This window comes from Haliaeetus leucocephalus, unplaced genomic scaffold (genome assembly GCF_000737465.1).
Source record: "Haliaeetus leucocephalus isolate CR32 unplaced genomic scaffold, Haliaeetus_leucocephalus-4.0 Scaffold351, whole genome shotgun sequence".
NCBI lineage: Eukaryota > Metazoa > Chordata > Aves > Accipitriformes > Accipitridae > Haliaeetus > Haliaeetus leucocephalus.
This window is the reverse complement of record NW_010972787.1, coordinates 3758397-3785389: the sequence shown is the minus strand read 5'-3', so window position 1 is coordinate 3785389 and position 26993 is coordinate 3758397. Positions and strand designations below refer to the sequence as shown.

At 38.4% G+C, this 26993-nt stretch overlaps 1 protein-coding gene across 1 annotated transcript; it reads left to right on the top strand.

Annotated features, from left to right (window-relative positions):
• On the top strand, positions 1–26301 carry MTMR6 (myotubularin related protein 6). The gene is made up of 14 exons (XM_010572658.1): positions 1–97; positions 4890–5006; positions 6948–7110; positions 8093–8250; positions 8973–9101; positions 10142–10276; positions 11459–11591; positions 16245–16354; positions 17440–17565; positions 18816–18865; positions 19669–19869; positions 20617–20751; positions 20831–20957; positions 22825–26301. The coding sequence occupies exons 1-14, from the start codon at positions 74–76 to the stop codon at positions 23083–23085; spliced, it is 1869 nt and encodes a 622-aa protein (XP_010570960.1). The 5' UTR covers positions 1–73; the 3' UTR covers positions 23086–26301.
• Positions 26302–26993: the final 692 nt, after the last annotated feature.

Sequence of the window (26993 nt, the reverse complement as noted above, 5' to 3'; positions counted from 1 at the left end):
CGTTTCTAGGTGACGGCCGCCCCGGCCCAGTAGTACCACAGCGGGCGGCGGCCGCAGCTGAGGGAGCGCCGCTATGGAGCATATCCGCACCACCAAGGTACCTCCGCCTCGGTTTCGGCCTCCCTCCGCCGGGTGGTGCGTCGCCTCGGCGGGGGAGACGGTCGGCAGGGGAGTGGTGGCGTTGCCGGTGCCGCGCCGGTATCTGCGGGGCGGGCGGGCGGCCTGCTCGGCCCGGCGAGTCCCTGCCCCGCCGCTGTCAGCTGCGGGCGAGGGCGTTGTTGTTCTTCTCCTTCTGTTTTGTAGCTGCTGCTTTCCCGGGAGGGGCTCTGAGCCGGTCCGTGGTGTTCGGGGTGTCCCTGGGCTCCGGTGGGGGCAGCCCGGCCCGGGTGCGTCCCTCCCCCCGGCCCCGCCGCTCCCGGGGTCCCCTCCGAGCTGAGGGGGCTGGAAGGGGTGAAAGCTCCCGCGGGGAGCTCGGTGCGTGCTGCCCCGGTGGGGCCCAGCCGGAACGTACCGTCTCGTTAACAAGGGGAAAAGCTAAAAATTCTCGTGAGGTAACGGGGCCTGTGGGGTGGGGAACAGAGGAAAGCAGCTGGGAGGGGGCTGCAGTTGTTTTTTGTAATCGGGATGCGGTTCCTTGTGGTTTTTTCTAGCTTTGGGGGCAAATCGGTTGTGAAAACAAGTATTGAGTTGTTTTTTCTTTTTTTCTTCCTTTTAAAGACTCTAGTGTGTGTTGCTAGGAACGCAAGCTATCGGTATATGTGCAATATGTTAAGCTACTAAAAATTAGCTAAGCTGCAGTTGACACCTTAGACTCTTCTGATTCTTTTTCTATTTTTAGTTTGTTAGGTTGTCCTTTCTCTATAATAAAGATGAAAAAAACCCATAAGTCGTCTTTTTTGTAAATAATTTTTGAGTAAGTTTTTAAGTCACAGCTCTTATAGAATTAAATTTCTGACAGTATTTTTCTTATCTTGCTCATCAACCCTGACTGCAAGGGCTTCTGAGAAGACTGCCCTCTCTGTTGGGTCCTGGAAACTGTCAAGCGATTAGTTGCCGAACCTGGCAGTCTGACTTTAAACTAGATTTATAGATGTGTGGAGAAAAGGAGTGGTCATATTTCAGCTCCAAATAGTACGTTTATAACCAATAATTATGTAAAGGTAATAGGTGCTTTTTTTTAGTAATAGCTTATATAAATTTTATATAAAACATGTATACCTAGTTTTATTTTTCATATACATTTGTATCTGTACATATGAAACAGGAGGGAGGTCTGTGATGAAGCTACTGTTAGTGATGCTTTACTTTACTGGATGAAATAATCTTGCACTAAGCTGACAGATTGGAGATGAGGTTTCTTTATCAGCCTATTTACTTATAAACCTCAAAATCCTTGTTTGGGAACTTAATATTGTATTGTTACAGTCAATAACTAATTTCAAAATAAAAACTAGACTAAAACCAAAGTCTCTTGATGATCTGAGTAGCCGTTTCAGTTTCAAATGTGAAATTGAGACTAGAGAGGCTGCAGGTCACTGACTTGTCTGCATCAGCAAGTGAGTGTGTTTCTGTGTGGTTTTGGGCCCCTGCTGGGGAAAAAATACTTCATGTAGCAATATAATGGAAGAGAGAAACAAGCTCTGAACACAACTTGTAAGATACAAGACTTACTACTTGAAGCAATTATTTTTATAATTCATACCAAAAAAATTATCCCATTCTAAAAGTATCAACTTAATGGCTAGAAATAGCATGAGGTTTTGGTTATAATTGTGACGCTTGCTTAGCTTTTTGTAAGCTGTTGGCTTATTGAATATCCAGGTGGATTAAAATGCATGTATGCTAGATGGTAATAATTATGAGTATTGGAGTTACAGGAAGGAAGAAAACTAAAGTATAGCCTGCACTGTGGGCCTTAAAAGTTCAGTGCATGTGTAGGTTCAAGTTAGATCTCATTCCAACTGTTCTGAGACATATCTACTTTTTCTAATCTCACAGCACTTCAGGGTTTTTTTTTAAAATTTATTTTATCAAAGTAATAGTGGAATAAGATTGAAATAACAGTGCAGCCTTGCACAAAGTAACTGCTGTGTGGGGAAGCTTTCATCCGTAGGAGAAGGTTGATGAAATAGGTTTTATTTGTCCTTAAACTTCAGTTTGCTGGAAATGTTGAAGTTAAAATTGTCTTAGAACTGTCAGCATAGCTACCTGAAATAAAATGTAGCTTTTTGTGAAATTAAACTGTCCAACAGATTTATGCTCAATAAAGAAGTAAGGTCAACTTAAAAATCACTTCTGTCTGAGAATATATACTTAAATAGCCATGAATGATGAAAACCACTTCACAATGTCATAAATGGTGGTGGTGGGGAAATTACAAGTAAGAATATTGTGGTTTTGCGGTGAAGCTTTGGAACTGAAGTGTCCTTAAAAATATTTTAAAGCAAAACGTAGTAGAAAAGACTGGAATTTCTTCAGCCTGTATATTTTAAGTTAAATCTGTTTTAGTGAAAATACTGATGGGTTTTCTACTGGAGATGGAAAGTTTTGGTTAGATTAACTGCTAAATCCTAAACTTATGTTTGCAAGCCTGAGACTTAAATGGGGAAGGGAAAACTTAATTTCAGTGAATGTCATACAAAGTTGAAATAAGAGTCTTGGAATGATATACGTAATTGTTTTTGTCTTGGTTTAATTGTTCTAATTTAATCCTTCAGCTTTTTAAGTGTAAGACTTCAGAGGCATAGTTTCAGCCTTCCTTTCTGTTCCAACTTGTCTGCTCTATTGAAACACTTTTTGGGTTTTTTTGCCTTTAAGTTGTAACTCCCGGTCCTGACAAACTATCTGGTGACTCTTTTGCTGTAAATACTCTATATTATTGAGGTAGCTGTTCAAATTCTTACTGGTTTAAAAACTCACTAATTTGTTAGTGCTAGCTACTGTCAGAATATCACTTCTGACTACTTAAAGGATCTCTACTTACAGATGTGCTAAAACTCAATAGCAGTCTTCCATCTCTTAATCTGAACCAGTTCTCTTCAAAACCGATGACTGACTTGTTTTTCCATAACTAAGGATTTGCCAAACTTTAAAATAAACTTTAAAAAGTGTTTATCTAGCTGAGTACCCATCAAAGCTGGCTTGGGTCAATGAACATGTCATCTATGGAGGCTGAATCTAAACTACATTTCAGTTGCCTTTAAGAAAAGTATATCTAGAACTTAGCTTTCAGAATTCTTGAAGACTTCACCTATATTAAGAGGAAGCTGGAGCACTAATGCCTGTCCTCATCAAACATAGAAATACAGCTTTGAGAATAGCTGCCTTGTTACATGGAGGAGAATGGAACTTGACATGCCAGGATTTTGCAGGTTGTGTTGCTGGAACAAAACTGGAGCAGCTTCTTAATTTGCTGGGGAGGTGCAGTGCCAGGTACCTGAGCAGTTACTGCTGCAGAAGTGCCCAAAATGAATTCTGTGCTTTGGCTATGCTATATTGATTTATGCTGCTCTGTATCTGAGCACTGATACCTTGCTGATTACAGCATAATGTATTTTGAGGTATTGATGCATGTAGCTTCCAATCTTCTTTGCTTTCTAAACTGAAATCTAGAACATCATAGTAGCGCTGGCTTTTAGTAGGTATCTGCATTTCCTCTATTCTGTTTTGTATGCATTAACTTGCTTTTCTAACTTTCAAAACCAAAATTAGGCCTTGCTAGATAATAAGAAATACCTGAATTGAAAAGAGAATTTTTTTAATGTTTTATATGTGCTTTTAGTAGGTAAATAAGTTTGTACATATGATTTAAAAATGGCCTAACGTCAGCACAGTAGATGTGGTCTCTCCTAGTCACCTCATTGGGTTCTGGTCTTGCTGGTGTGGAAGTTTTTGGAGTTCTCCCATGCATTTAATGGCAGTAGCAGCAAGCCTCAAGCATAAGAGCTTTAACTTGGCCTTAATGATGCAGTGCTGCCAAGAAATAGAGGAATGCATGGAGATAAGCCATTTGCCATGCTCCTTTCCTGTTGCACACAAAGAATCGTGTAATGTTTGCTTCAAATAAAGCAAACTGTGGAGCCTGTGAAATTATGAGCAGCAGATAAAATGCAGGCTATCTAGAAGTCACTTTCTTTTGAAATATTTTGCATAGGATTGAGATAACAATGTTGATGGAATACCAGGAGGAGAAATTTGCCCTTGCAAGACTCAAACTTGAAATACCTGCTTCAAATGCAAGCATAGTCCTTGAATTTCTAGGAGACTGTTATAATTATTAGTATAATGCTTGTATTTCACTGGAATTTATTTTGACTATGAAGCAAGGCTGTGATCTAGATTTTTACGGTTGGGGATGATATAAAAGACAGTAGATATCTAAAATTGAAGTCAGGAGGACATAATCTTTATGGCTTTGAGTCTGCAGACAGCCAATGAAGCATGTTGCTGAGATCAGCTGTTAATTCAGTGCTGGCATCTCAGTAACAGGAAATTGTTAGTGAGTTTGCTCTGTTTTGGGGAAGCAGTTTAAAAGCTTAGTAATTAATTTTTCTTAATTATTCTTTTTTTTTAAACTTGATATCCTGGTCTCTTTTACTAGTAAATAACCATAGTAGTTATGTATATATGGGGTAAGTATTCTGATGATCTTGGCATTGTGCCTTCATTATGCACTTTTGTATTGAAGCAGGATATTCTAACTAGTCAGTCTACTCGAAGCTTATGCGACCATGATTGTGTTCTTAATAGTTTGGCTGGAATAGCCTCGTGTTATGCTTTCATTTTCAAAGTTATTGCACAAACTGGCAGAGCTTTTGCAAAGTTAGGATTTTGCTTTCTGCAAAAAGCAAAAACTAAATTTTGTCTCCTCCTCCCCTTTTTTCTTACAGGTAGAGCAAGTGAAATTACTAGATCGGTTCAGCACGAGCAATAAGTCATTGATGGGAACTCTGTACCTTACAGCAACTCATCTGTTATTCATAGATTCAAGCCAGAGAGAGACATGGGTAAGGATAATGAATGCTTGTGGCTCAAAAGCATAGGTTCTCCAGATACATTTGTTCTTCCTGATCTAAGGTTGAATTTGTTTACTAAAATGTTCATTTAAGTCACTCCCAACACTCTCCTTGTTCATGGTATCATAATAAGTTAATGACTTGAAGATTGTACTCTTGCATGACACTGCTGCAATTGAAGTCAGGTAATATTGAAAATGTCCACTTTTCTTCAAGCTGCTGTAATTTTTTCTATGGTCTTCACTTGTATTCTGGTGTGAATGTGTGGTAGTTTTCTTTAAATAACTGACTGGCACTGCAGTTCAGAGGCAGGAGTGGGAGACTGCTAGATAGTTTAAGCATGAGGTTTAAAGTTCCTGTGTTAACTTACCTTGTATTTAGGTCTGGCCTAGGTTAAATGAGACGGCGAAATCCAAAGTTCTAGGCTTTGGTGAAATATTGAAGGTGCCACGCCCTTTTTTTTAGAGTGGTAAGGAGCTGTGTCTTCCCAAGTGTTCATCTCCAGAATAAAAGGATTCAGAAGGGGTTGCAGCTTCTTGGTGACCAGTACCAAAGTTGTACAAAGTTGGTTAGTACTGTAATTGCCATTAGTTTTTCTGCTCAACGCCCTGGTGGCACATATGTGGACATCAAGTTCTGGCTTCCACTGTAGCCCAGCTGCCTGACTAAGTTCAGTGCCTTAAGTCTATCATCCTCCAGGATGAAATCTCATTTCCTAGGGTGTGGTTAATTATTTTTTTCTGTAGGTGGATTTTTCTGGATTACCCTTAATCCTGTATCCTGGTTATCTGACTAGATGCTTCACGGTGCTTTCAAGAAAAGTTATTTTTCCATGATTTGTTCTTGGATACTACATACAATTTTGTATAAGCCATACTATTTTCCTTTCATACAAAATAGGTAATTGGGAAGAATGTGATTCAGAAGCATTACTTGTGTCTTCCCGTGCACTATGTTAGAAGGTTTCATTTTGGGGAAACTGAACCTATACTCTTGAGTATTGCATTTATCTGATGATAATGCAAGTACCAAGTATAATTGTGATAATGTCTCTAAGATACAGTCTCTTTGTAAATGCGTATTTGGCAGCATAGTTTTTAGGTGCCTTTCTAATTCTGATCAATATTTAAGAGAGGATGATTGCTTCAGTGAGGTAATTGAAATGCTATCAAGAACATCTTGTTCAGTTGAGATAATGCATCTGTGGCTTTCTTCCCATGGTTGAACAGCTGTTACTTTACCATGTATTTTCCTAAACTTTGTGTAGATTTGCCACACAGATAAAACTATGGACAGCTTTTGTATATTCATTACTGTGACAGTCTTCTGTTAAAGTGGTTGAAAGGCATTTAGCTGAGAGACTGTCATGGCTACATAACACAGTGGGTAATACAGGAGATGTTTTTCTTACCTCTTGTTCATTCTGTATGTGTTAAATACTAGAATTCTAAGATCTTCAGCGTCTTCTGTATCTCTTATAGATTGAGTTGCTTTCTCTGACGTGCTTTATTTTGTCTGAAAATTCTGAAGTATGTTCCTGTAGATCCTTAAAAATAAATCCTGTTTGGATCCTGCCTAATTAGATGTATGCCTGTCAGTTAGCAAAGTTATAAAAGAGGACTGAACAACCGCAGTGGAGTTTTACTTATTGCTTTTGCATTTAGAAGGATATTTACTGTTCCTTACAAACATTAGTTAACACTTCAAAATATGAGGGAAGAGAATAATTAAATTTTGACAAATTATGGTATCCTGACCAAAATGCTAGTCTTAAATTTCTTCTTCTAGATTTATTTCTAACTCAATGATTGACAAAATTAGTCAAAATCTGTATTCAGCATCACTTAATGTTTTATATCTGCTCTTGTAAATAGCATGCAGTTCTCATTTTTTCATCAGTGTACTTATGCTGTGAGTTCTTGTGTGCCACAGATACTACATCACCACATTGCTGCGGTGGAAAAACTTCCCTTGACTACTTCTGGCTGCCCCCTTGTCATCCAGTGCAAGAATTTCAGGATAGTTCACTTTGTTGTTCCCAGAGAGAGAGATTGTCATGACATTTATAACTCTTTACTTCAGCTGTCAAGAACAGGTAATACTTCTAACTGTAAAAGACTTTGCAGTATATGCCTGGATTAAGGGCGGGGGGGGGGGGGGGGGGGGGGGAAAAAAAAAAAATCCATAGCTTTTATTTTTTTTAAAAGGTGCATTATGAATGTTAATGATTAAGTATTAATCTGCTTACAAATTCAGAAGATGTGTTGTCTGGCTTCTGTAGGTTATTGATATTGACTAACAGAATGTGAGATTCCTGGGTGTTTTTGCATTTCTAGTGTTATGCCTGAAATTGTGAATATAAATGCATGTAGTCTCTCTTAATTGGTATGTTCTATAGATAAAATGCTACTAAGCAAATACTAACTTGTTACTGATTTCATGCAGTTTCAAAAATAAAGCTGAAGTTTTGATGCTAAATAGCACTACCAATTCAGCTTTACAAGAGACTGCTGTCACCTAGTATAGTCTCTTGCGTTTTCTGCTTTGTGTTTAGAATGATGTAAAATGTTGTCATCTGTGATATGTGAATAGTGTATTAGGAAAAACATAAAACATTTTGAAAGCTTTTTTGCTTTAAAGGAAGCTTTAACACTTACTGCTTTTAAAGGTCAGTAGATGTAAAATTATGTTCTTACCTCCAAAAATTGTTTGTTCTTTTAGCTCTTATGAAGTCTTCTAATAATTCTGCCTTTTGCCTTGTTTAATTTTCGGTCTTCATTTTGTGATCTCTGCTTTGCCCTTATGGATTTAGAAATGTCCCTGCTGAAACAGGTTAAGCACACTCAAGAAAGCTCTCATAACCTACCTTTAACTAAGTATCTATAATTGTCAGTTAACTGTATGATAGCTGCAGAATAAATATTACAAGACTGTCAAGTATCTATTTAGTCTTGCTTCTGAAAACCTTGAAGCCTGAAACTTTCTGTATAATTCGGGCAATTTCAACTGTGCTATCTTTCTCTACTCAGACATTTTTGGGGACAACTCATTACGTAGTCTTATTCTTTACTTTTTAGCGAAATATGAGGAACTGTATGCCTTCTCCTATAATCCAAAACAAAATGAATCTGAGCAAGTCAAAGGTTGGCAGCTTATTGATCTAGCAGAAGAATATGAGAGAATGGGAGTGCCAAATGCTAACTGGCAGTTGTCCGATGCAAATCGTGATTATAAGGTGAGTGTTGCAATGGAAGCATGTTTTGCTCTGCATCTGTTTCTGCTTTATCCTCTGACTCTAGTCCTATAGAACAGTCTAATACTATGAAACCACTTGGCTTGCAGCATAAGCAAAAACTTGCAGGCGGGAAGGGTTAACTCCTTAATCAGCGTGCAATCTCACAACTTTCTAATTGAAGTTTTCTTCCAAGGCCTCATTGAGAGAGTGTGCGCATGGATGTATGTGTTCTTTGGGATTGTTTCTACAGTATACTGACCTGTTTGAAGCCCAGCTCCAGCAATTCTGTTTGCTTTTCAGCTTTGTTATCTCTCTTAACTGAGAAAGATTCTACTTCAGCATTTGCAATGTTGACTGTGGGACACAATGGCTGTGGTGGTGCAGCTGATTCCCAGATTAGATTTCATCTTGCTTTGTAGTCTGTAAATACAAAAAATGAGGGGAATAATTTCAATATTTTATTTGAAATGCATTCTGAGCATTTCTACTGAAGAGTCACATTCTTGAGATGTGAATGCTAGCATAGCAGTGCTTGGACACCAGTTTGTACTTCTTTATCCATGGCTTTTCTCCTCTTCTGAGCTATTTATGTGTATATAGAGAAACATGTTAACATTTATCCTTTCTCTTATTTCACCTAACATCTCTCAAACTGGATGCCATAAAACTAGTATAGGCTTTGTGCTTTATACATAAAATTCTTGTGTATCTCTGTCTTTCAGATTTGTGAAACTTATCCTAGAGAACTTTATGTTCCCAGAACTGCAAGCAAGCCCATAATTGTTGGTAGCTCCAAGTTCAGAAGCAAAGGAAGATTCCCAGTGTTGTCATATTATCACAAAAATAAAGAGGTATAGTGTGTCTTCCTCTTAATGCAAATGTACTGAAAATTATTTCTCAACACTTAGCAGTAGTTCAGGGTAGGTAAGGAGGTAAGTACAGTGTCTTGTATGAGAATGGCATAACCCATGATAACCTTAAATACAGCTGACACTAGTGGTGTCTAACAAGATGCTGATTTAAGCTAAGCCAGTTTAAAAGAAATCCTTAAGTTATCAGTTGATAATGAGTTGAATCTCTTAAAGCTTTCAGAAACTGACCTTAAGATAACTGAAGATGGCTTTTTGTCAAGTGAACTGTGTTCCTTGATACATCAAGAATAAAATCTGTTAGGTCAAAATGCAGTTTGCAAAAAAACACACCAAGAGAATAGAACTGGTTCTTTAAGGAGGAGTTTGCAAGGTAAAAAGAACTAGAGGATGAGAAATAAGAACTGGCAGGGTTTGTTAGAGAGTGGTGTGAAGCAGCATCTGTATCTTGGCTAGGGGGTATCTTGGAAGGGAGAGAAGGATTGTCACCTTGCTGAGTTGAAGGATTTATGGAAGATGAGTGTTAAGCTACTAGATGCATTTGAAGATAATTACTATTTGGAAGATGCACCTGATACCTTCTGAAATGTAATTTTCAATGATATATTCTGTCAGATGATAATATATTGTACTCGCAATAATAAAATTTTACATGCAGTAGTAAAACTAACCATAATTCATTTCATACCAGGAGAGTAACTTGCTTTCCTAAAGTGTATTCTTTCCAGCCTGTACTTTTTTGGAGCTTATGCTTGGGGAAAGTCCATTATGTAAACTGGTATCTTGCCCATATAGATGAGTCTGACAAAATGTTTTGATAAACCTTTAGATTTAAGTTGTAGGTACTGTGCTTGAAGGTCTGCAAGGGATGTGCTTAAGAAGTTGGAACACCTAAACTTTCTTCAGTTTTGTGCTGTTATCTGCTAAATGAAACAATTTGTTTCAGTGTCTTAGAATTATGCAAAGCATTGCAACTACAGGTATTAAACCGATGCTAACTTATTCTTTGTTTTCTATGGTAGGCTGCAATTTGCAGATGCAGTCAACCTCTTTCAGGTTTCAGTGCTAGGTGCCTGGAAGATGAACACATGTTACAAGCCATCAGTAAAGCAAATCCTTCAAATCGCTACATGTATGTCATGGACACCAGGCCGAAGGTATGTACTTCAGGTTCTACAGACTATCTTCTTTTCCTGACCATGAGATTACAGGGATACAGTGTAATTCTGAAAAATTCAGTTGACTCTATCCTGGCCAAAATGTTCTTGAAAGGTAAGGTTAGGCCTCTGTATTCAGGTGTTTAATTACTTGCTTTCTTAAAGAAGTTGAAACCCTCTCAGGACTTGGCTAGAATTCACTGAATATGCTAGTGAACTTTTGGGGAGGTGCATTTTAAAGTATAGTTAAGTGAATAGTTGAGTGGGATCCAAGTCATTGTAGCTGTTTGAAATTAAATTAATGACGTGGGGAGCTGTTTTCGTTGTTTGTGGTTTTTTTTTTTTAAATGGGAGGGAGTACTGTGTTCTATGTAAATATTCTGTGAAAACTGCTATTGCCATCTGTCTTAACCAGGAAGAAATAGGGTGAATCATGTTGTAGCATTCTGAGGTCATACTTCGTCACTGTCTAATTAAATTGAATTATGTTGGGGTTTTGACCTGTGTTGGAGTGTGTGGGGTAACTTTCACTCTTTACACCATCTGCATTTAAGTTGGTATTGATTTCACTCAAATCTCTGAACACAGGAGCTGGAAAACAAGGATGTAAAGTGAAAAACCTACACTGTAGGATCTGCACTTATTTTGAGCAGGGTTCAGTAGTAGGTCAGCCTGACAGACTGCAACTGAGCCAACTGTGGGGTTTTTGTAGTTGTGATTTTTATAGCTGCAGCAATTTATTAGCTTCTCACCCCCAAACCTGACACTTTTAGGCTGCCTTGAAAGTGCATGTATGGTTAAGTCTGAGTCTTACTCTTTCCTTTTTAGGTTAATTGCTTTGTAGCATCTTTGCTCAGAAATGTTTGGAAATAAGTAAAGGTGTGTTGGTTGGAATATGGAGGAGAGAATAGGAAGTTATTAAATTAAATGCATTATTCAGATATGTCAGCTCTAAATATGTTACTTTTTATGTACCATGCATTTCTTACACTGGAATGCCTTCAAGCTGATTTGCCATTAACTGTTAATTTATTAGAATCTGTTTGTAGTGTGTGCTCTTGAGTATTGTTTTTTTCCCCAGAGTATTCCATTGAAATTGCATGACTTTTTTTCTTTTTTTCCTTTATTTGAGATTTTTATTTGAAGTACTGGTTTTCAGTATCTTTATTTTGCTTTTTTAAGCTTAATGCAATGGCAAACAGAGCTGCTGGGAAGGGCTATGAGAATGAAGACAACTACTCTAACATTAGGTTCCAGTTTGTTGGCATTGAAAATATTCACGTAATGAGATCCAGCTTACAAAAACTTCTGGAAGGTATGTTCTAATTGTACTATAGTAGCATATTTGAAAATATTCTTCTGAAGTCTTTAATGATAGCTTAAACTGTATTGATATTTCTATATTTTATCCCAGCTCTGTTTAGTACCAGTTTGCTGTGCTCTGTGGTAACGAGTTACCTTAAACCTTTAACTTTAAACTGTAAACCCAATGAATGGAGTTACTTTGAAAAAAATTGAGTAGCACGTATGTCTTGGGTGATCTTGATTAGTAAGTCAATGGCTTGTGGGAAAGACTTCTGTGTTTTCTAAGTGTACATGCATGTATACACACATGTGTAACAAATGCACAAAATAGTGTGCATCTGTGCATACATTTTCATATATAGAATACCGATTCTTCAAGGAGCACTTAGTACCACAGAATTCACAATGAGCATATGGTCTGTACAAAACTTGAACTCTTTGGGCTGGTGAGCCACTTCTGTGCTTGTAGGTACATCTTAGAGTGCTTGTAGAGAGGAGGGCAGGGGGAAAAGTGAAGCACTTTGCCATACCACTGCCTGCTGCCTGGTGGTGAAAATGGAGAGGCAGAAGTCTATTAAATAGTTCTGTTAATATTTTATTTAAGTAGACAGGTGAAAGCAAATCTAAGACACTTTGTGGAGTGTTAATACCGAGATTAGAGTACAGGTGTGGAAGCCTGACTTCTGCCACTGACAAACGATACATATATAGGTGCTTGCCTTGTAGAATTACACAAATATTTCTGGTCATGGGGAAGGTTTACACTTGTATGAAAGCCTATTTTGATGAAGACATTCTAGCTACATTGGTCAAGAAATCTTACAGACTAGTGGTGTAGTCTTGCTCCACTCTAACTGAGCCTGTATCTGCTACTAACCTATTCTTCAGGCACTCTGTATGGAATACTACTGAGCTTTGATACTATGTATTTTTGTGGTTATTCATGCATGTACTTTGTTGAAGGGAAAGATGAGCAGGGTGAGCCTGAACTTCAGTTTTTAAGTTTAGGATAATCCCTCTTTCTTTTGCTAATATCTTCTTCAGTTCCAGAAAACTAGTTAATAAATCTTGATATTTTTTTAATTTAAAGAGGCCTCCTCCTGTGTAATAATGTCTGATGCAGAAATGGGTGTATCACGCAGTTAAACTTCAGACTTCATGTTCCTTCCATTTCACTTAGCATCCTACCAACAGTGCTTACCAAGTATCTTTCTGTAGCTTTCATTAAGGATGGAATATGTTTTAGTTTTTCCTTGTGTGGAGGATTGGTTTATTTAAATTTGATTGAAACATAATCATGATTAATGTCTGTACCTGTTCTCTAGATCAGGTTTTGGGGTAAATGAACACAGTTGTTCTATCTTTGAGTCTGTATAATTTACTAGAGTTTTGCTGAATGCCAGTCTAGAAGTAGAAGCATCTTTAGGGGTAGGAAGGACCCTTAAAATTTAGGGAGGTATGCAATAAATTACTCTTCAGACCCCTGTAGAAATGCCCTGAGTGGGGTGATCAGGAAGGAAATGCTATGAAAATGGCTCACAGCTTAAAATGAGGAAAAATACATTTAACTTCTGTGTACCAGCTTCCCCTGGATGTGCTGAAATGAATGTTCTCAAATCAGGGATGTGATACCAATGACCCTGTTCTTTCAAGAGCGATTGTAACTGGGACTGTCCTCAGTTTTATTTATAACGAACAACTGTTGTTCATTCTTTGGCACATGTACTGCTAGGAGACTGTTGGTCTGCCTTTCTGATGTCCTTCAGAATCTAATGATTCCATTTGCAAGCAGAATGCAAGACATAATCCTTCCCAACATCCTTTTGTGGTAGGACTACACCATGGAGCATGCTAGGAAGATTTACTGTCTATTCTTCATCTCGGATTCAGCTGGTTTTTTAACTATCTTGTATGCAGTGAAACAAAACTCTTCCAAAATAGTTTTCTTCAGTGTGGACATGACTCTGCTCCCCCGATGGGCAGACTGCCCACCTATCCAACACTAATGGAAGAATCTTAACATAGACTAAATTTGTGGTTGTAGCATTAAGTATAAAGTCCACTTTTTATATATTCAAAAATATAGTACTACATGTCAGGAAAGATTGAACTCTGATAAGCAAAAAGGTTTTGCATATGTCAGGAAACAGCATTTCTGCAGAAAGTATTTGAAGAAAAGGCTCAATAATGGCTGCTGTGGTCTGCTGCATATATTTTGATGATGGAAGTGTCTTAACTAAGAGGGGTTTTTTGTGGGTTATGTGGGCTGTGTGTATGGGAGATGGGGTTGTTTGGGTGGGTTTGTTTAGTCGTTAAAAGCAACCTCTGCCCCCAACCCACTGTGCTTCAGTCTGCAGGTTCTAGTCTCCTCTTGAACTGCTGCCTGATGCATTGCTAGTAGTGTGTATAAGGACAATCAAGCACTGGAATGTTGAGGTTTTGGGGCTCGCATGCATGCAGGGCATGTGTTTATGATGGGATCCATATAGCCAAAACTATCTTGAATGATAGCCATTGTGAAGTAGCTAAACACCTTAGTGTTACCATAAATCATTTTTTACCCTTTTAGGAACCATAAGGGGCTAGAAATCATATGCTAAAAAAATAAGTGTTAAAGCAGTGTCAATGCAATTTCTTTATTTCATTACTAAATAGCATAAAAATGTTTGTCCTCGTTCACAGAAATGGAAAGTAACTCTCTGGGTTCAATGTATGTGTTCTTATCTCTGCCTTGGTTAATAAAAATATAGAAATCTAGCTAGAACAGGGAAATACCAATGGTGAAATATTTCTACCAAGCTGAAAATTCTGATCAAAAGCAGATTTTGACAGCAGTATCTGGGTGAAAGCAAACTGAGGGCTGGAAGCCTGTTAATTTTCTAGCTGAAAGTTTGTGCTTTAAATGATAAGCCACAGAATGTAGGGGTAAGCAGCCATGAATAGTACCTTTAGACATTGCCTTGTCTGTCCAACCCCTTCCCTGCAGATGTTTGACTTTAGAGAAATTGGAATATTTTTAGTTTCTTTCCGTTACTGTACAGTGGTGGACCTGTTTGTGTACTGTTGTGATTGAAGAGGTGTATGGAACCACTGGTGTAGAGGGAGTTGTGAGCTAGCTGAAAGGATTAAGTAGTTCTCAGCTGATTTCCTCCATGTGGTAGACCTTTCAGAAGCAGAACTCTTGCCTAACAGTGCTATCCCTTTCAAAGACCAGGGAAAGCTAGCATAGCTTTTGCTGCTTTTACTGATATTTAGAGACTAACCTTTAAAATTAGGTCTTGTATCCAGGGGTTTCTTGACGTTTTGTTACTTCATTGTGCTATGGTGTTCTAGCTCTTTTTCTAAATGACAAAGATCTGCAGGCTTTAGAAAAGATGCTGTGACACTTATTGGTAAGCCTGTCTTTGTTATAGCATTCAGCAGCAACTGCCATTATGACTCTTCCTGAGCCATGGGGAATAAACCAACACTTGTATGGCTGAAAGCTGAGAAACATGTAGTGCAGATATAGGAAAGCTCTGTGAGGCAGTGGTTTAAGAGTTCATAGCCTTTGTTACATCAGGGGACTTGATTGAACATGAAACTGTCACAGAATGGCTTGGTGAATTTTGTTGTCTGTTTTCCCCACTGAGTCACTTCCTCCCATAGTCGGAGAAAAAGATTCTTTTGCAACTGCTGTAGGAAGATCCCCACTGATAGTTTTCAGCTACAGAGCCTTTTTATTTTCATTTGGGGCCCACTAGCTGGGTAGAAAGTAGGCTTCTACTGTGGCAGGGGGTGGTATTTCTGTAGATGGCAACCTCCTTGGGTATCCTCTCTCAGAATCCCACATAGCTGAAGCTCTATCAGCCAGTGAATACTTCTTTCTTTTTTTTTAATTGCCAGAAGTTTGTCCTGTTTGGACATTAAAGTAACTGTGTGAGTTGCTACTCCAAATCATACAAGAACCAGGTTATCTGTCTCACTTGTGAATTGATAAGCGTCTGCGTGAGAAACTTTCAGTCTACCTCTACACCTCTTGCTGTTAAGCTGCAAGGCAGCCTTCGTTTAACTTGAGTTCTTCCCTGCCCTCTCAATCAGTGTTACTGTTACAGGATCAAAGTGTACTAGGGAAGAATGGTAGAGATCAGAGTCAGAACTGGAGTATGTCAATTCTGGAGGTAGACAAAATGTCGATGGCTTTCAGTTCATCACCATGTCCTTGTACTGCACTCACTTTATTCTCCTAAGCAGCATAGTGAAGGTGATGAAACTCTGGCAGTCTGACTACTCTGAACTGTGTCTGGATGCAGCTACTTCCTACTGGTAGTTGTAATTTTGAAGTATTTCTGGTAAGCTTTTGGCACTTGCATTGCCCTCCTCGGTAAGGCTCCCTCTTGGGGATAGATAACTAGTGTATTTACTTTGAATGTTACTTTGTCAAAAAGACAAAGATCTTACTCTTGTCATGCATGATTACTGTAGTTCTACAGAGTTGAATTTTGGATGCAGGACACTTGGTAGTACCCCTCTCACAACCACTTCAGTGGTGATTTCCTGAAAGGGTTCTAATCAACTTAGAGCATAAAGCATTAGAAACAATATACAATTCTTCTTCTTTCTCCATTGCAGGCTATAGGTAGCTGCAACTGCTTAAAGCTTTCTAACGCTTGGTTTCTTTCAGTCAGTGGCACGAAGGGTTTGTCTGTCAATGACTTTTTGTCTGGCTTGGAGAATTCCGGATGGTTGCGTCATATCAAAGCTGTGTTGGATGCTGCTGTCTTCTTAGTCAAGGTAACTTGTATGCTGCTGTTTTGTTTGATGGCAAGTTCGTTTGCTACCAGGCAGAATTACACTTAATATTATGTAAGGTGTAAAATTCTGCAATTGATGTTTTTGGAAGGAGATGCTTAGTATACACTGATGCTTCTGATATGCTGTTTTAAGTATTATGTGTTTCTGATGACTGGAGATGTTAAACATGCCAGCTAATGTTTTGGGATTTTTTGGATGCTCTTTGGTTACCTTACTGGGAGATTAAGGGATTCCTTGGTTCTTTTAGGGATTTATGAAAAGTGTAGCCAGTTCGGAGGTGGATGGAGCAAACTATTATTTAGTGTACCCTGGAGAACACAACTCCTGGGGCACTAATTGCAGCAAAGCCAAACTGTGGCTATGCTGACTTCATCTGGCAAGGAAATGGGACTGTTTATGAAGAATTCAGAGCAGCAGCTGCCTTTGCCAGGCACCTGTGAGGCCAAGGGCTTGACCTGAGGGGAGCTGGGTGAAGAAAAAACCCTGCATCTTTGTTTTTACTAGGTGAAATAACAAGGAGTTAACTTGAGTTAAAAGTGGATGATTCTCCTGAAGATGACCCTCAAAAACAATTGGAGTAACAGGATTTGAATTCTTAGCCGAAGCTAATAAGCATTTCCTAGTCCTTAACTTTTGTGTACTATAATGATGAACATGTGGGTATTTTTGGTGGTGTGTTTGTGTTGGTTTATTTTTTAACCTGTTTGGTCTGTAATGTGTAGTCTAATTCTTCATAGTAGGCATTGCAAGGGGTTTTTACAAGCTTAGTTTCATAAGGGATGGGAGGAGACCTGGGAAGCATCGTAGATGTTCTTGTTACCTTGTGCCAAAGTGGTAGTGGAATTTCTTTTCTTTATAAGGAATTTTCTCTACTTCCATGGAGAGAAGCTCTTAGCTTTTCAATAGGATCAAATCCTTTCCTCATAAACATTTTTCTGGCTTTGTGAAATAAAGTGGGCTATGCTGTGAGTTTGGGGTAAATGTAGCTTTTTTTTAATTTATCTACTAAATTTTGACTTCTGTCTAGAATTAAACATTCATGAAGAAACACCTCTGTTTCACAGGCAATAGCAGTTGAGAGCGCGAGCGTATTAGTGCACTGCTCAGATGGCTGGGATAGGACTTCCCAAGTTTGTTCACTTGGAGCTCTCTTACTAGATTCCTATTACAGAACAATCAAAGGATTCATGGTAAGCTAGCTGTTGCATTCTTGAGTTGTTCCTTGGTAAATAAAGGATGTGAAACGTTTGAGTGAGAAAGTGAGCAGGTAAACATACTGAGGCTTGTTTTTTGTAGTTACAAGTATTAAGATTTGCAGTATACTGATCGATCTTTCTTTTAAAAATACTTTGCTATTGTGAAGAACCATTTATTTAAAATCTAAAAAACTGAAATAAACCCACTGGATTGCTTTAGGTACCCTGTAGAAATGTTGCAATTATTTCCTTTTGCATCCAAAACAGCCCCTTACCTATGCTTCCAGAGTGCTTCTGTGAGACAGCAGATGAACAAAATCATAGGAGCTCTTTGCTTTTATCACTTGTCTCAAAATCAACCTTATTAAAATCTAAAAATGATTACTCCCCCAGTGACAGAGACCTGAAGATATTGAAGCAATCTAAATGTCCTCATCTTTCTAGGGAGGGGGAGGAATTTTGGTATGATTATTCCAAATTCTGGAGTAGGAAGATGAACCGTGTTCTGCAGTGGCAATACGAGGTGCTGTAGGAACTCCTGAAAGATAGTACCTAAACTTAGTCCTATGTATTGGTTAGAACGAACTGCCACAAATATTACAAGCAACTAAAGTGAAGTTGAGGAGGAATTAGAAGAGGATTCATTTCTAATAAACAATGAGAGGTCGTGTGTCATCTTTAGGGAAGTAATTTCACCTTTTTGGTTTTTAGTCCTCACTGTCTAAAGTTAGATTTCTGGGGAAACTTCTGCAATGGGCAGGCAGTCCTGTGTTCCTTTTGGTGCTTGATACTGTGACTGAAGTGATAAAACAAACTAGTATTGATATTAACAAGCTTACTGCTATGAAGTCTTACAAAGATTATCTTGTGTGGTTTTACATAAACTATGATAGCAGGAATGCAATATTAATTTTTCCTGTACTTTGCAGGTTTTTTGCAAGTTGGTTGACAATCTGTTTCTTCAGTCATACAATATTAGTTTGCTTAAAGTGAGCCTGGCTTAACAGCAGTTATCTGATTGTCAACAAGCTAAAGTTTTTTTACTAGTTTTAGAAATGTGCTTTGAGAATCTCCTGTGAAAGACTTCCAAGAAAATAAAGGAAATACAAAGTGATAAATAGTTGCTCCTACTGTAGTTTGACTTGCATTTAAAATACAATATATCGATAATCGGTGGGGTTAATACTACAGAGGTAAGGTTGGGTAACATTTTACATGAGACTTTGTTTGTTTTTACCCTCTAGGTCTTAATAGAGAAAGACTGGATCTCTTTTGGGCACAAGTTCTCTGACAGGTAGTTCATTCTTCCAATACAGTAAAATGGATACAGTGAACTGAATTAAGTATTCTTAAAAAGAATAGCTAACTTGTAGCTGTTAAACTACTGCAGTGTTGTTAGAAGTTTTGCGATGAGTCAGCTATTTTCAGTAAACAATGCGCTTTGTGTATGGCTATTTGAATACATACCTATTGGATAATTGATTTATATTATAGACATAAATTTTTAGTGCTCTTCGTGCCTCACTCTCGGATGTCAATAACTGTGGCTAGATCTACATGGATGCATAGACAGTGCAAAACCAATCTAAAGCCACGTCCCGGCTCTTTGGGCAATATAAACCACTTAGTTTTGAAATCTTTAAAGATGAGTTTGCATTTATGTTTACTTTTAATGATGAAGTCACACCTACCTTTAGAAGGCCTGTATGTTAAGAATTCTGTTTTCCCTTGATCTGCCTGTCAGCAGTGATGAAAATAGCCTTGCTGCTATTTACTGCTTATTAATTTGCTTTTAGCTGGTATACTCCAAATGTTGACTATGGAAGTAATGGACACAAAGGGACTTAACTGTCTTATGTTGCTCTTCTGTACTGAATACAGATATGTGATTACTTACAAGTCAGAAAAATAGGTCAAATACAGACTGATTTCTATTAAAAAAAAAAAAATTGCCTGGGTTCTCATAGTTAGGTGTTTAATCTTCAAACCAAAGCTAGGGTCAAATTAATGTGCTGTCCTTTAAAAACAAGTGCAACTAAGACTTTTTTGATTTTTTAACTTAAACCAGTTTCAATCTGTTTATGGAATCTTTTTTAGGTGTTGTCAGTTGGATGGTGATCCAAAGGAGATCTCGCCAGTCTTCACCCAGTTTTTAGAAAGCGTGTGGAATCTGACTGAGCAGTTTCCTCAAGCCTTTGAGTACAATGAAGCTTTCCTCCTTCAGATCCATGAACATGTCCATTCATGCCAATTTGGTAACTTCCTTGGAAACTGCCAAAAAGAGCGAGAAGAACTGAAGTAAGCAGACATTGTAATGTGTCCTTTGTTTATTCTGGCAGACTAAGGACTCCTATGAATATTCTTCACTTTAGGGTCTGAATAGAAACAGAGACAGGATTGGTAGTACTGAAAATGATGTTGCACTGCATCAGGGGACAGCAGTGCTGCTTGTGCTTTTGCACACTGAAGACAGTCTTTCTAATTGTGGGAGAAAATCCCATGCTCATTTTTCATAGGGAAAGTTAAGGTTTCTTTATCCTTCTATTTTGTGTGGTTTGGGTTTTTTTTGTTTTGTTTTTTGGTTTTTTTCTTCCCCTCCCTAAGAATAGGTAAGCTTAAGTTTGGAAGTATCACTCTATTCCCTCCCCCAGTCTATTTTTAGGTAACCTTAAAATTCTTGCCTTCTCAAGACTAATTGCTGTCAGTTAGAAGTATTAATAGGATGTTTGCTAATGCTTTCAGCTGGAAAACATATGTAAAGTTTTCCTCCATTCATCTTTGTCTCCAACTGTATTTTGAAAGCATTTACTGCAACTAGGCAAAACTTGCCCAGCATAAGCAGTAGTACTTCTAAAACTGATAGTCCTGTCCAACATTAGCTTATGGCAGGAAGAAATTAGTTTTATGAAGAGCTTTTAATTCAAGATTTATAAGTATTTCTGGTAACTTTTTAAAAAATGTTCAGGTCGATTTATTATGTTGAGTTGAGCAGCTTCTGTTTTTTGCTTGCAGTCAGTGTTGACCCTGATCTCTTCTTGCTTTAAGATTAAAAGAGAAGACATATTCCTTGTGGCCATTCCTTCTGGATGAACGAAAGAAATATCAGAATCCTCTGTATAATGCAGACTTTTCTCCAGAACTAACTCTTTTGGAGCCTAATACAGTATCATTCAATTTTAAGTAAGTTTAAATTATATACAGTATCTCTTCTTCAATTTTGTCTTTATCCTGCGTAGTTAAAACTGTCTGCTTCCTGCAGGTTTTGGAGAAATATGTACCATCAGTTTGATCGAAGTATGCATCCCAGGCAATGTGTGTTCAATCTTATAATGAACATGAGTGAACAAAACAAACAACTGGAAGAAGACATTAAAGAACTGGAAGCTGTAAGTATTACAAAATAAGTGTCTGTACTTGTGACTTGTTCCTCCAATTCACATTTATAGTCTGCAGTAATGCTGCCAGCCTTCCCATGAATGTCACTGCTGTATGGCCTAGCACTTATTCTATGTAATGTTGACTTTGACTTTTACTGTGTGCTTCTGTGCTGAATGCCAGACTATACAGCCAATGTTTTGCTCTTAGGCACAATTTATTTTGCTTTACTGATGGACTGTATTATGTAGAAGTGCTCCTACTATCACAGCATTACTGAAGATGGCTTACTGTAGATTAGATTTATGTGAAACTTATCTTGGATAACAAGGTACCCATCATAGCTACAGCTGTGTTGCTAGTCCAAGGAGTCTCAAAATCTTTTATTTCCATTAGAGCTACTAAAATGGAAACAGTAAGTATTGTCCTTCTTTTAACTTCATATACAGGTGCATGCTGTTGTAAGTCACCATAACGATGGGGTATATACCGTCATGCTTATTTGAAGACAGGGCTAAATCCAGAGATCAGATTTCTGCAAGTGACTTCTACTAGGGCTAGAGTAAACAGCCAGGAAAGGCTGAACGGTGTATCTCACTTGATTCTAGTATGACTTGATCAGCGGCTTTTAATTGATGCTTTATTACAGTCAGTTAAGGTGCTGAAACTTCAGACTAATACCTTTTAAGAAATGCACAAGTTTTCTAACTATCAGTTTTACTACTTTGTGTGGCTAGAAATGGTAACACAACTCCTCTATGTGGTGATCGGGGAGGGGGGGAGGAGGGGAGTACAGCTTTTCTAGGAGGAAAGATTTTCATGAACTGATCCTACTGTAATTAATGCAGGTCACTTAAACTGTTTCAAATCTTAATTGCATATTTAAAATTTTTTCTATAATTGAAGCAGCAAAATGAGAACTCAAGATGAAGCAAGATGAGGAATAATAAGCAAGACATAAAGTGAAGTTTCATTTTTGAATTTTCTAGAACCTTGTTCCAATGTGTTAACTTCACCTGAGCCCACATTTCTCACTTGAGTGATGAAGAGATGCAGTCGTTTGAAATCTTGATGTAGACCTTCCTACTGCTGTTTCCGTCTTCAAAAAGTTGGTGTCAAGAAACACCAAAGTCTTCTGCTCTCAGTCTTAGTTCTAATAAAGCACAAACACATCAACAAAAAATTCAGTTCAGTTAACTAGATTAAGATCCCAGTTACTGGGTGAGGTTGTTTAAATTTATAAAAAACCAAAAACCCCAACCGTTAATCCAAATCTTTCCTCTTTTGTTACTGAATGCTTGCAGGTTAATAGGTCCCTCTCTCCAGTCCTGCTTTCTAGTTGACATCTTTTAGTATAATCCTGCATTTGAACAAACTGTATTGGCATTTTTCAAATCTAAAGGAAAAGTCTTTTAGAAGGTTTTTGGGAAGGACATAAGGGCTTAGGTATGAAACTGCTCTTTGTCTTTAAGGGACTCATGGTATGCTGCAAGCTCCCTGCTTGCTGATAGTACCAAGGCCTGTCTTCCTCTGCCTGTACTGTAGGAAGTGTTCCCATCTCAATAGTAACCAAACAAGGGGCAAGCCTAGAAGAACCTTTCCTCTATGGACATTGACAGGCAACCTGTCTGCCTTCTGCTCAGCTGCAAATTCTAAGCATACAGTGCTTGTAGCGTCTGCTGTAAACTGGGGGAAAATGTCTTCTCCAATGGCCTAATATTTAATAATACTGTTACATATCTAACCTGGGGTAAGTAATACAGGGTTCTGCAGATGCTGAGCTGGCCAGCAAAAGAAGTGGATTCACTTCCTTTCAAAGGAGAATATTATCAGCAAAGCAGTCATGCTCTCTGTTAGTAACTGTTCTTTATGTTTCAGAAAATAAAGCAGAGAAATGGGCAGTCAAGTGCAGTCCCTGTGAAGGAACATCAGCAGTCTGCTCATCCTGCACCAATGGCACTGAAGACCCCTCCATCCTTCCAGAAGGAGCAGCCACTGATCCCTGTGAATGATGCTGTAAGAACTATAGAGGGCAGCAACACAGCAGACAATCGCTACAGTGAATTTGTGGCAGAGTTCTCGAAAGCTGAGCCTGCCGTAGTCAGCTTGGAGTACGGAGTGGCCAGGATGACCTGCTAATTAAAATCCAGCACTGTGCTCCTCTTCTAGACTGATTGAATGAAGAGATGGATTATTTTGAGGATGGCTCTGTGCTGCATGACCAAAACATGACTTGTATATCGGCAAGTTTTGTTAACGTAGACTAGAACAGCATGCTAGTTGTCAAGTGTTTGCTGTTCTTTTAAGAAAAAAAAAGTGTAGTTGTGTTTTAAAAGAAATAGGGGCATTTGGTAAGTGGTGACTAAAAATCAAGGAATGGTATGTCTTTGGACTTAAGTCAGTTTGCACTAAATTGATTAAAACAGTAATATTACTTTATTCAGTATAGGAAAACACAGGTGATCTTTCACAGATTGATTTTATTTGGGCAAGAAAACTTGAACTTTCTATTTTAGGAACTGAAGCTACATGTATATATCGCATATGATATGAATATGTATACCCATGTTTAATGCCACCCAGTACTAAGTGTGAGTGTATTAAGTGCCATGGAAAATTATGATATGTTTCAAATCACAAATAGTTGGCCTTAAACCTGTCAGATCAATGAGATTGTTGTCCTTTACTATTGCAGTTTACCTGGCTCTGTTTACATTGTATTTGCTCAAACTGTTACTTCCTTAAAACAGGACTGAATAAAAGAAATGAAGCATGCCTAAGCTGGCGCAGCCTTTTGGCAAATTGCTACCTGAAAGTTAACTTATCACTGAAGACTTTTTTCTTCCAGTTCCTCTGTTGTTTAAAATTATAGAGATTGGCCTGATTTTCTTCTCTGGCAGCTCAGTAGATTGAGCATCATTGAAGCTACAGGTTGTGTCTGACCTTAAATGTTTTAATTTGTGGCAAGGTATTTTAAGTGTAGAGTAAAAAGAGTAAAACGTGTCATGTAAAAAAACAAACCTTAGCCAGTAACTGAATTGTCAGGTTTATTCCGATTGACTGTGTGCTGTGCAGTCATTCAAGTTGCAGGAATGGAAGCGGAAGTTTTGGAAGTATAGTCTACTGACATTGTTCCCAAGTACAAAAAAAAGTCATCCATGTGTCCAAAGCTCATGAGAAACTGAGTGCCTCCTAAATCTTTCAGTAGAAGAAAATTTTAGTTTTTAGTGAAACACCCTTCTCATCTTGTAAAGACTTGTCCAACCTGTGCATATTATAAGTAATTTCAGTACAGTCTGGAGACTTTTATGGAGTTGGAGAGAGGACAAAAACTTCTTCTAGCAGGATGCAGTAGAGATGATGGGACATAAGAAAAAAAAAAGGGGGGGGGAAACGTACAGTTTGTAAGCTTAATTAATTATGTATCTGTAACCTTCTAGTAAGGGAGAAGGTTTTTGCTGAAGTTTGTTACCTGATGGATTTTCTGAGCAGACCAGAATAGGGAAGAAAAGTGCTGGTGTCCAGGTCTTAAATAGAGGTATAAATTATAACTTTGGGTATTAAGATCTCTAGGTATGATGTTAGATTAATGCTACTGACCTTTTATCTCTGGATTTAAATAATTTTTGGTTACAAGTTCTTATCCTAATTCCCGAAGTCTGTTTTGAAGTCTGTTTTGTTAAAATTACTGGTGTGCCATGCACAATTTGACATAATTGGCAGCACTTTCCTCTGCACCATATTGGATCCAGGGCTCTATTAACAAGGCCAGTACAGGTCATGATCAAGTTGCACTTGTGAAGCTGTCTGGGAGAAGTTAACTGTGACTCCTGTATTTGAGTGTTAGTTCACCCGTTTCACTAATTTGTTTTTTAAAAGCCTATAAGTGTAAATAAAGGTTCCTAAGTCTTTTTATTCCCAAAGATATGAACATAGTGTCATCTTTAAAATACATTATCCAGTCATTTAAACACATTTAGAATTTCTCCACTACAGGTTTTGATGGTTTCACGTTTGCACAGTGGTGCCTTACAGGGTTGCAGCAAAAGAGGTTTTTGTGCCTTGTTATTTGTCTCCCCTTCTCCCTCACCTTCTGTATCAACTTGGTTCTGTGGTTTTTGTTTGGAAAAACAACCTGTATATTAAGCTTGTGTTGTAGCACAGTAGTGACAAATTTATCACTGGCAATGTAGGTAAGTGTTACCAATTTGTACTTGTTTGTTTTAATATTCAGCTGCTCTGGTGTTCCATGGACACTTTTCATATTGTTTAGAGTTTATAGGTTCAGAAGATTGTATTAAGCTTTTTTGCAGATATTGTTGTATGCTGTTTTTACTTTAGCAACCCCGAGTGCCCCTGCATACAAGGCTTTTGAAGAGAAGATCTGTTCCCTTTCAGTCCTGTTAAAGTGAGTTTATTTCAGTCTTCAGGCCCTTTTCCTTGGCAGAGTTAACTTCTTGGCGAAAGGAATCGGGTTGCCTTTTTATTTTAAACCAAGGTAGGCATATTAGGTCAGCTTTAAAATGCTATAAAACTATCTGCTTAAGCACAGAGCCTGTTCCTTCATCAAAAAATACAGTCCTTCCTGATCTGAAGTAAATATTTTACTCCCGTTAATATGTGAATAGGGTTTTATCAGGCTGTTTTGTAGAGCAGCCTTCTTATACAGTCTGGATAGCTCTGCCAACTCAGCCTGCAGGGTCACCAGTGAGAAGAGTTCCTGCAGAGAGGCAGCTGTCTCTCCTCATTTGCTGTTCAGGCTTAAGCCAAAACTACCTAAAGCACCTGGGACCTGTGCTGAAGTAAATAGATGGTAGCAAAGTGAGCTCCAACAGAAAGCTTGGCATGATGGTCAGGACTCAGCAGAGTGGGGCTGTTCTGTGTCCTTCAAGGAGGGTTTAAAAAACACCAAGCAAGCTGACTAACAAGCTGTGGTGGAAGCCTTCTGGGAGCAGAAAGAATGTGAATTCTTACTTCAGTGGATGCGCTTTTCTTCATCATGAACATTCTGCTTCAAGAGCAGTTATGATACTGAAAGGTGCCTGGTACAGCTCAAAATAACATGCAGGACTCTTTCTTTTTTCAAGCTGCGGCATTAATGTGTGGTTAGTGCACTCACCAGTTGCTTAGGAATATAATGCCCCAGACAGAAAGTTGCTATAGTTGATTCTGCTCCACTGGTTGCAAGACTTCAGCACCTGTCAGTTCTGTGCTTCATGTTGAGAAGGTCTCTGTAAAGTCGTTGGGTTTCTGTTTGTGCTGTGCTTGATCTTTTTTTCCAATCTGAATGCTATAAAAGAAATAATTCCTTTTTAATGAACCAAGCTGCTGGTCTCACCTGAGCAACTAAAACTGATTTCACTTTGTACTCCAGGCAATTGAAAATATTTATTTCACTAGTACCCAAAGAGTTGAGCTTATTTTTGGGAGGCTTGCTGTTGTCCTAATGTATTCTTCAATGCAAGTCTAAATACCCAACTGTTCGGTTTTGTAGGATGACTGCCAGATCCACAGACGAAGAAATTAATTAAGCCACACTGAACTGAGCCTGTGCATTTTCCACATGTCCAATTACTAGTGACCTAAATCTAGGGCGAAAGCCTGAAGTCTGGAGAGTCCTTTTAGAGAATTGGAACAGCAGTCCTTCCATAAAACCGCCTGTCCCTATGTGGAACAAATGCCCTAATACAATGTTCTTTTAGAGGGAAAGCTATTGCAAATCAAGCTGTGACAGTTTGATGTGTGTCTCTTCCTCAGGACAACCACAGTGGAGAATGCCTTACTGGGAAAGATGATGTGTTCTTCCTCAGTAGCTGTGTCCAAGGCCTTTTGATAAAGTAACACATCAGCAGTGCTCTGAACTTGCTGCTCCCATTCTGGTAAACTAAGCACAGCTGGGCTGAAGTGGGGCTGGGGTGGCTTGGCTTAACTACTATCCTCTTAAGGAAGTGACATAAATAACATAAAGAAATTTGATGTTAAAATAGCACAGGGCACGTGCTCTCAATATCTGTTCTTTAAGAGTCCTGCCCTGCTTTTGAGCAAGT

What these genes read in the sequence shown, in the direction of transcription:
- MTMR6 (XM_010572658.1), top strand. Translation starts at nt 74, where the DNA reads ATGGAGCATATCCGCACCACCAAG. An exon ending in ATTATCACAAAAATAAAGAG is followed by an intron (nt 9,102 to 10,141) that starts GTATAGTGTGTC and finishes TTTCTATGGTAG; the next exon opens with GCTGCAATTTGCAGATGCAG. An exon ending in CTGCTGTCTTCTTAGTCAAG is followed by an intron (nt 16,355 to 17,439) that starts GTAACTTGTATG and finishes TCTGTTTCACAG; the next exon opens with GCAATAGCAGTTGAGAGCGC.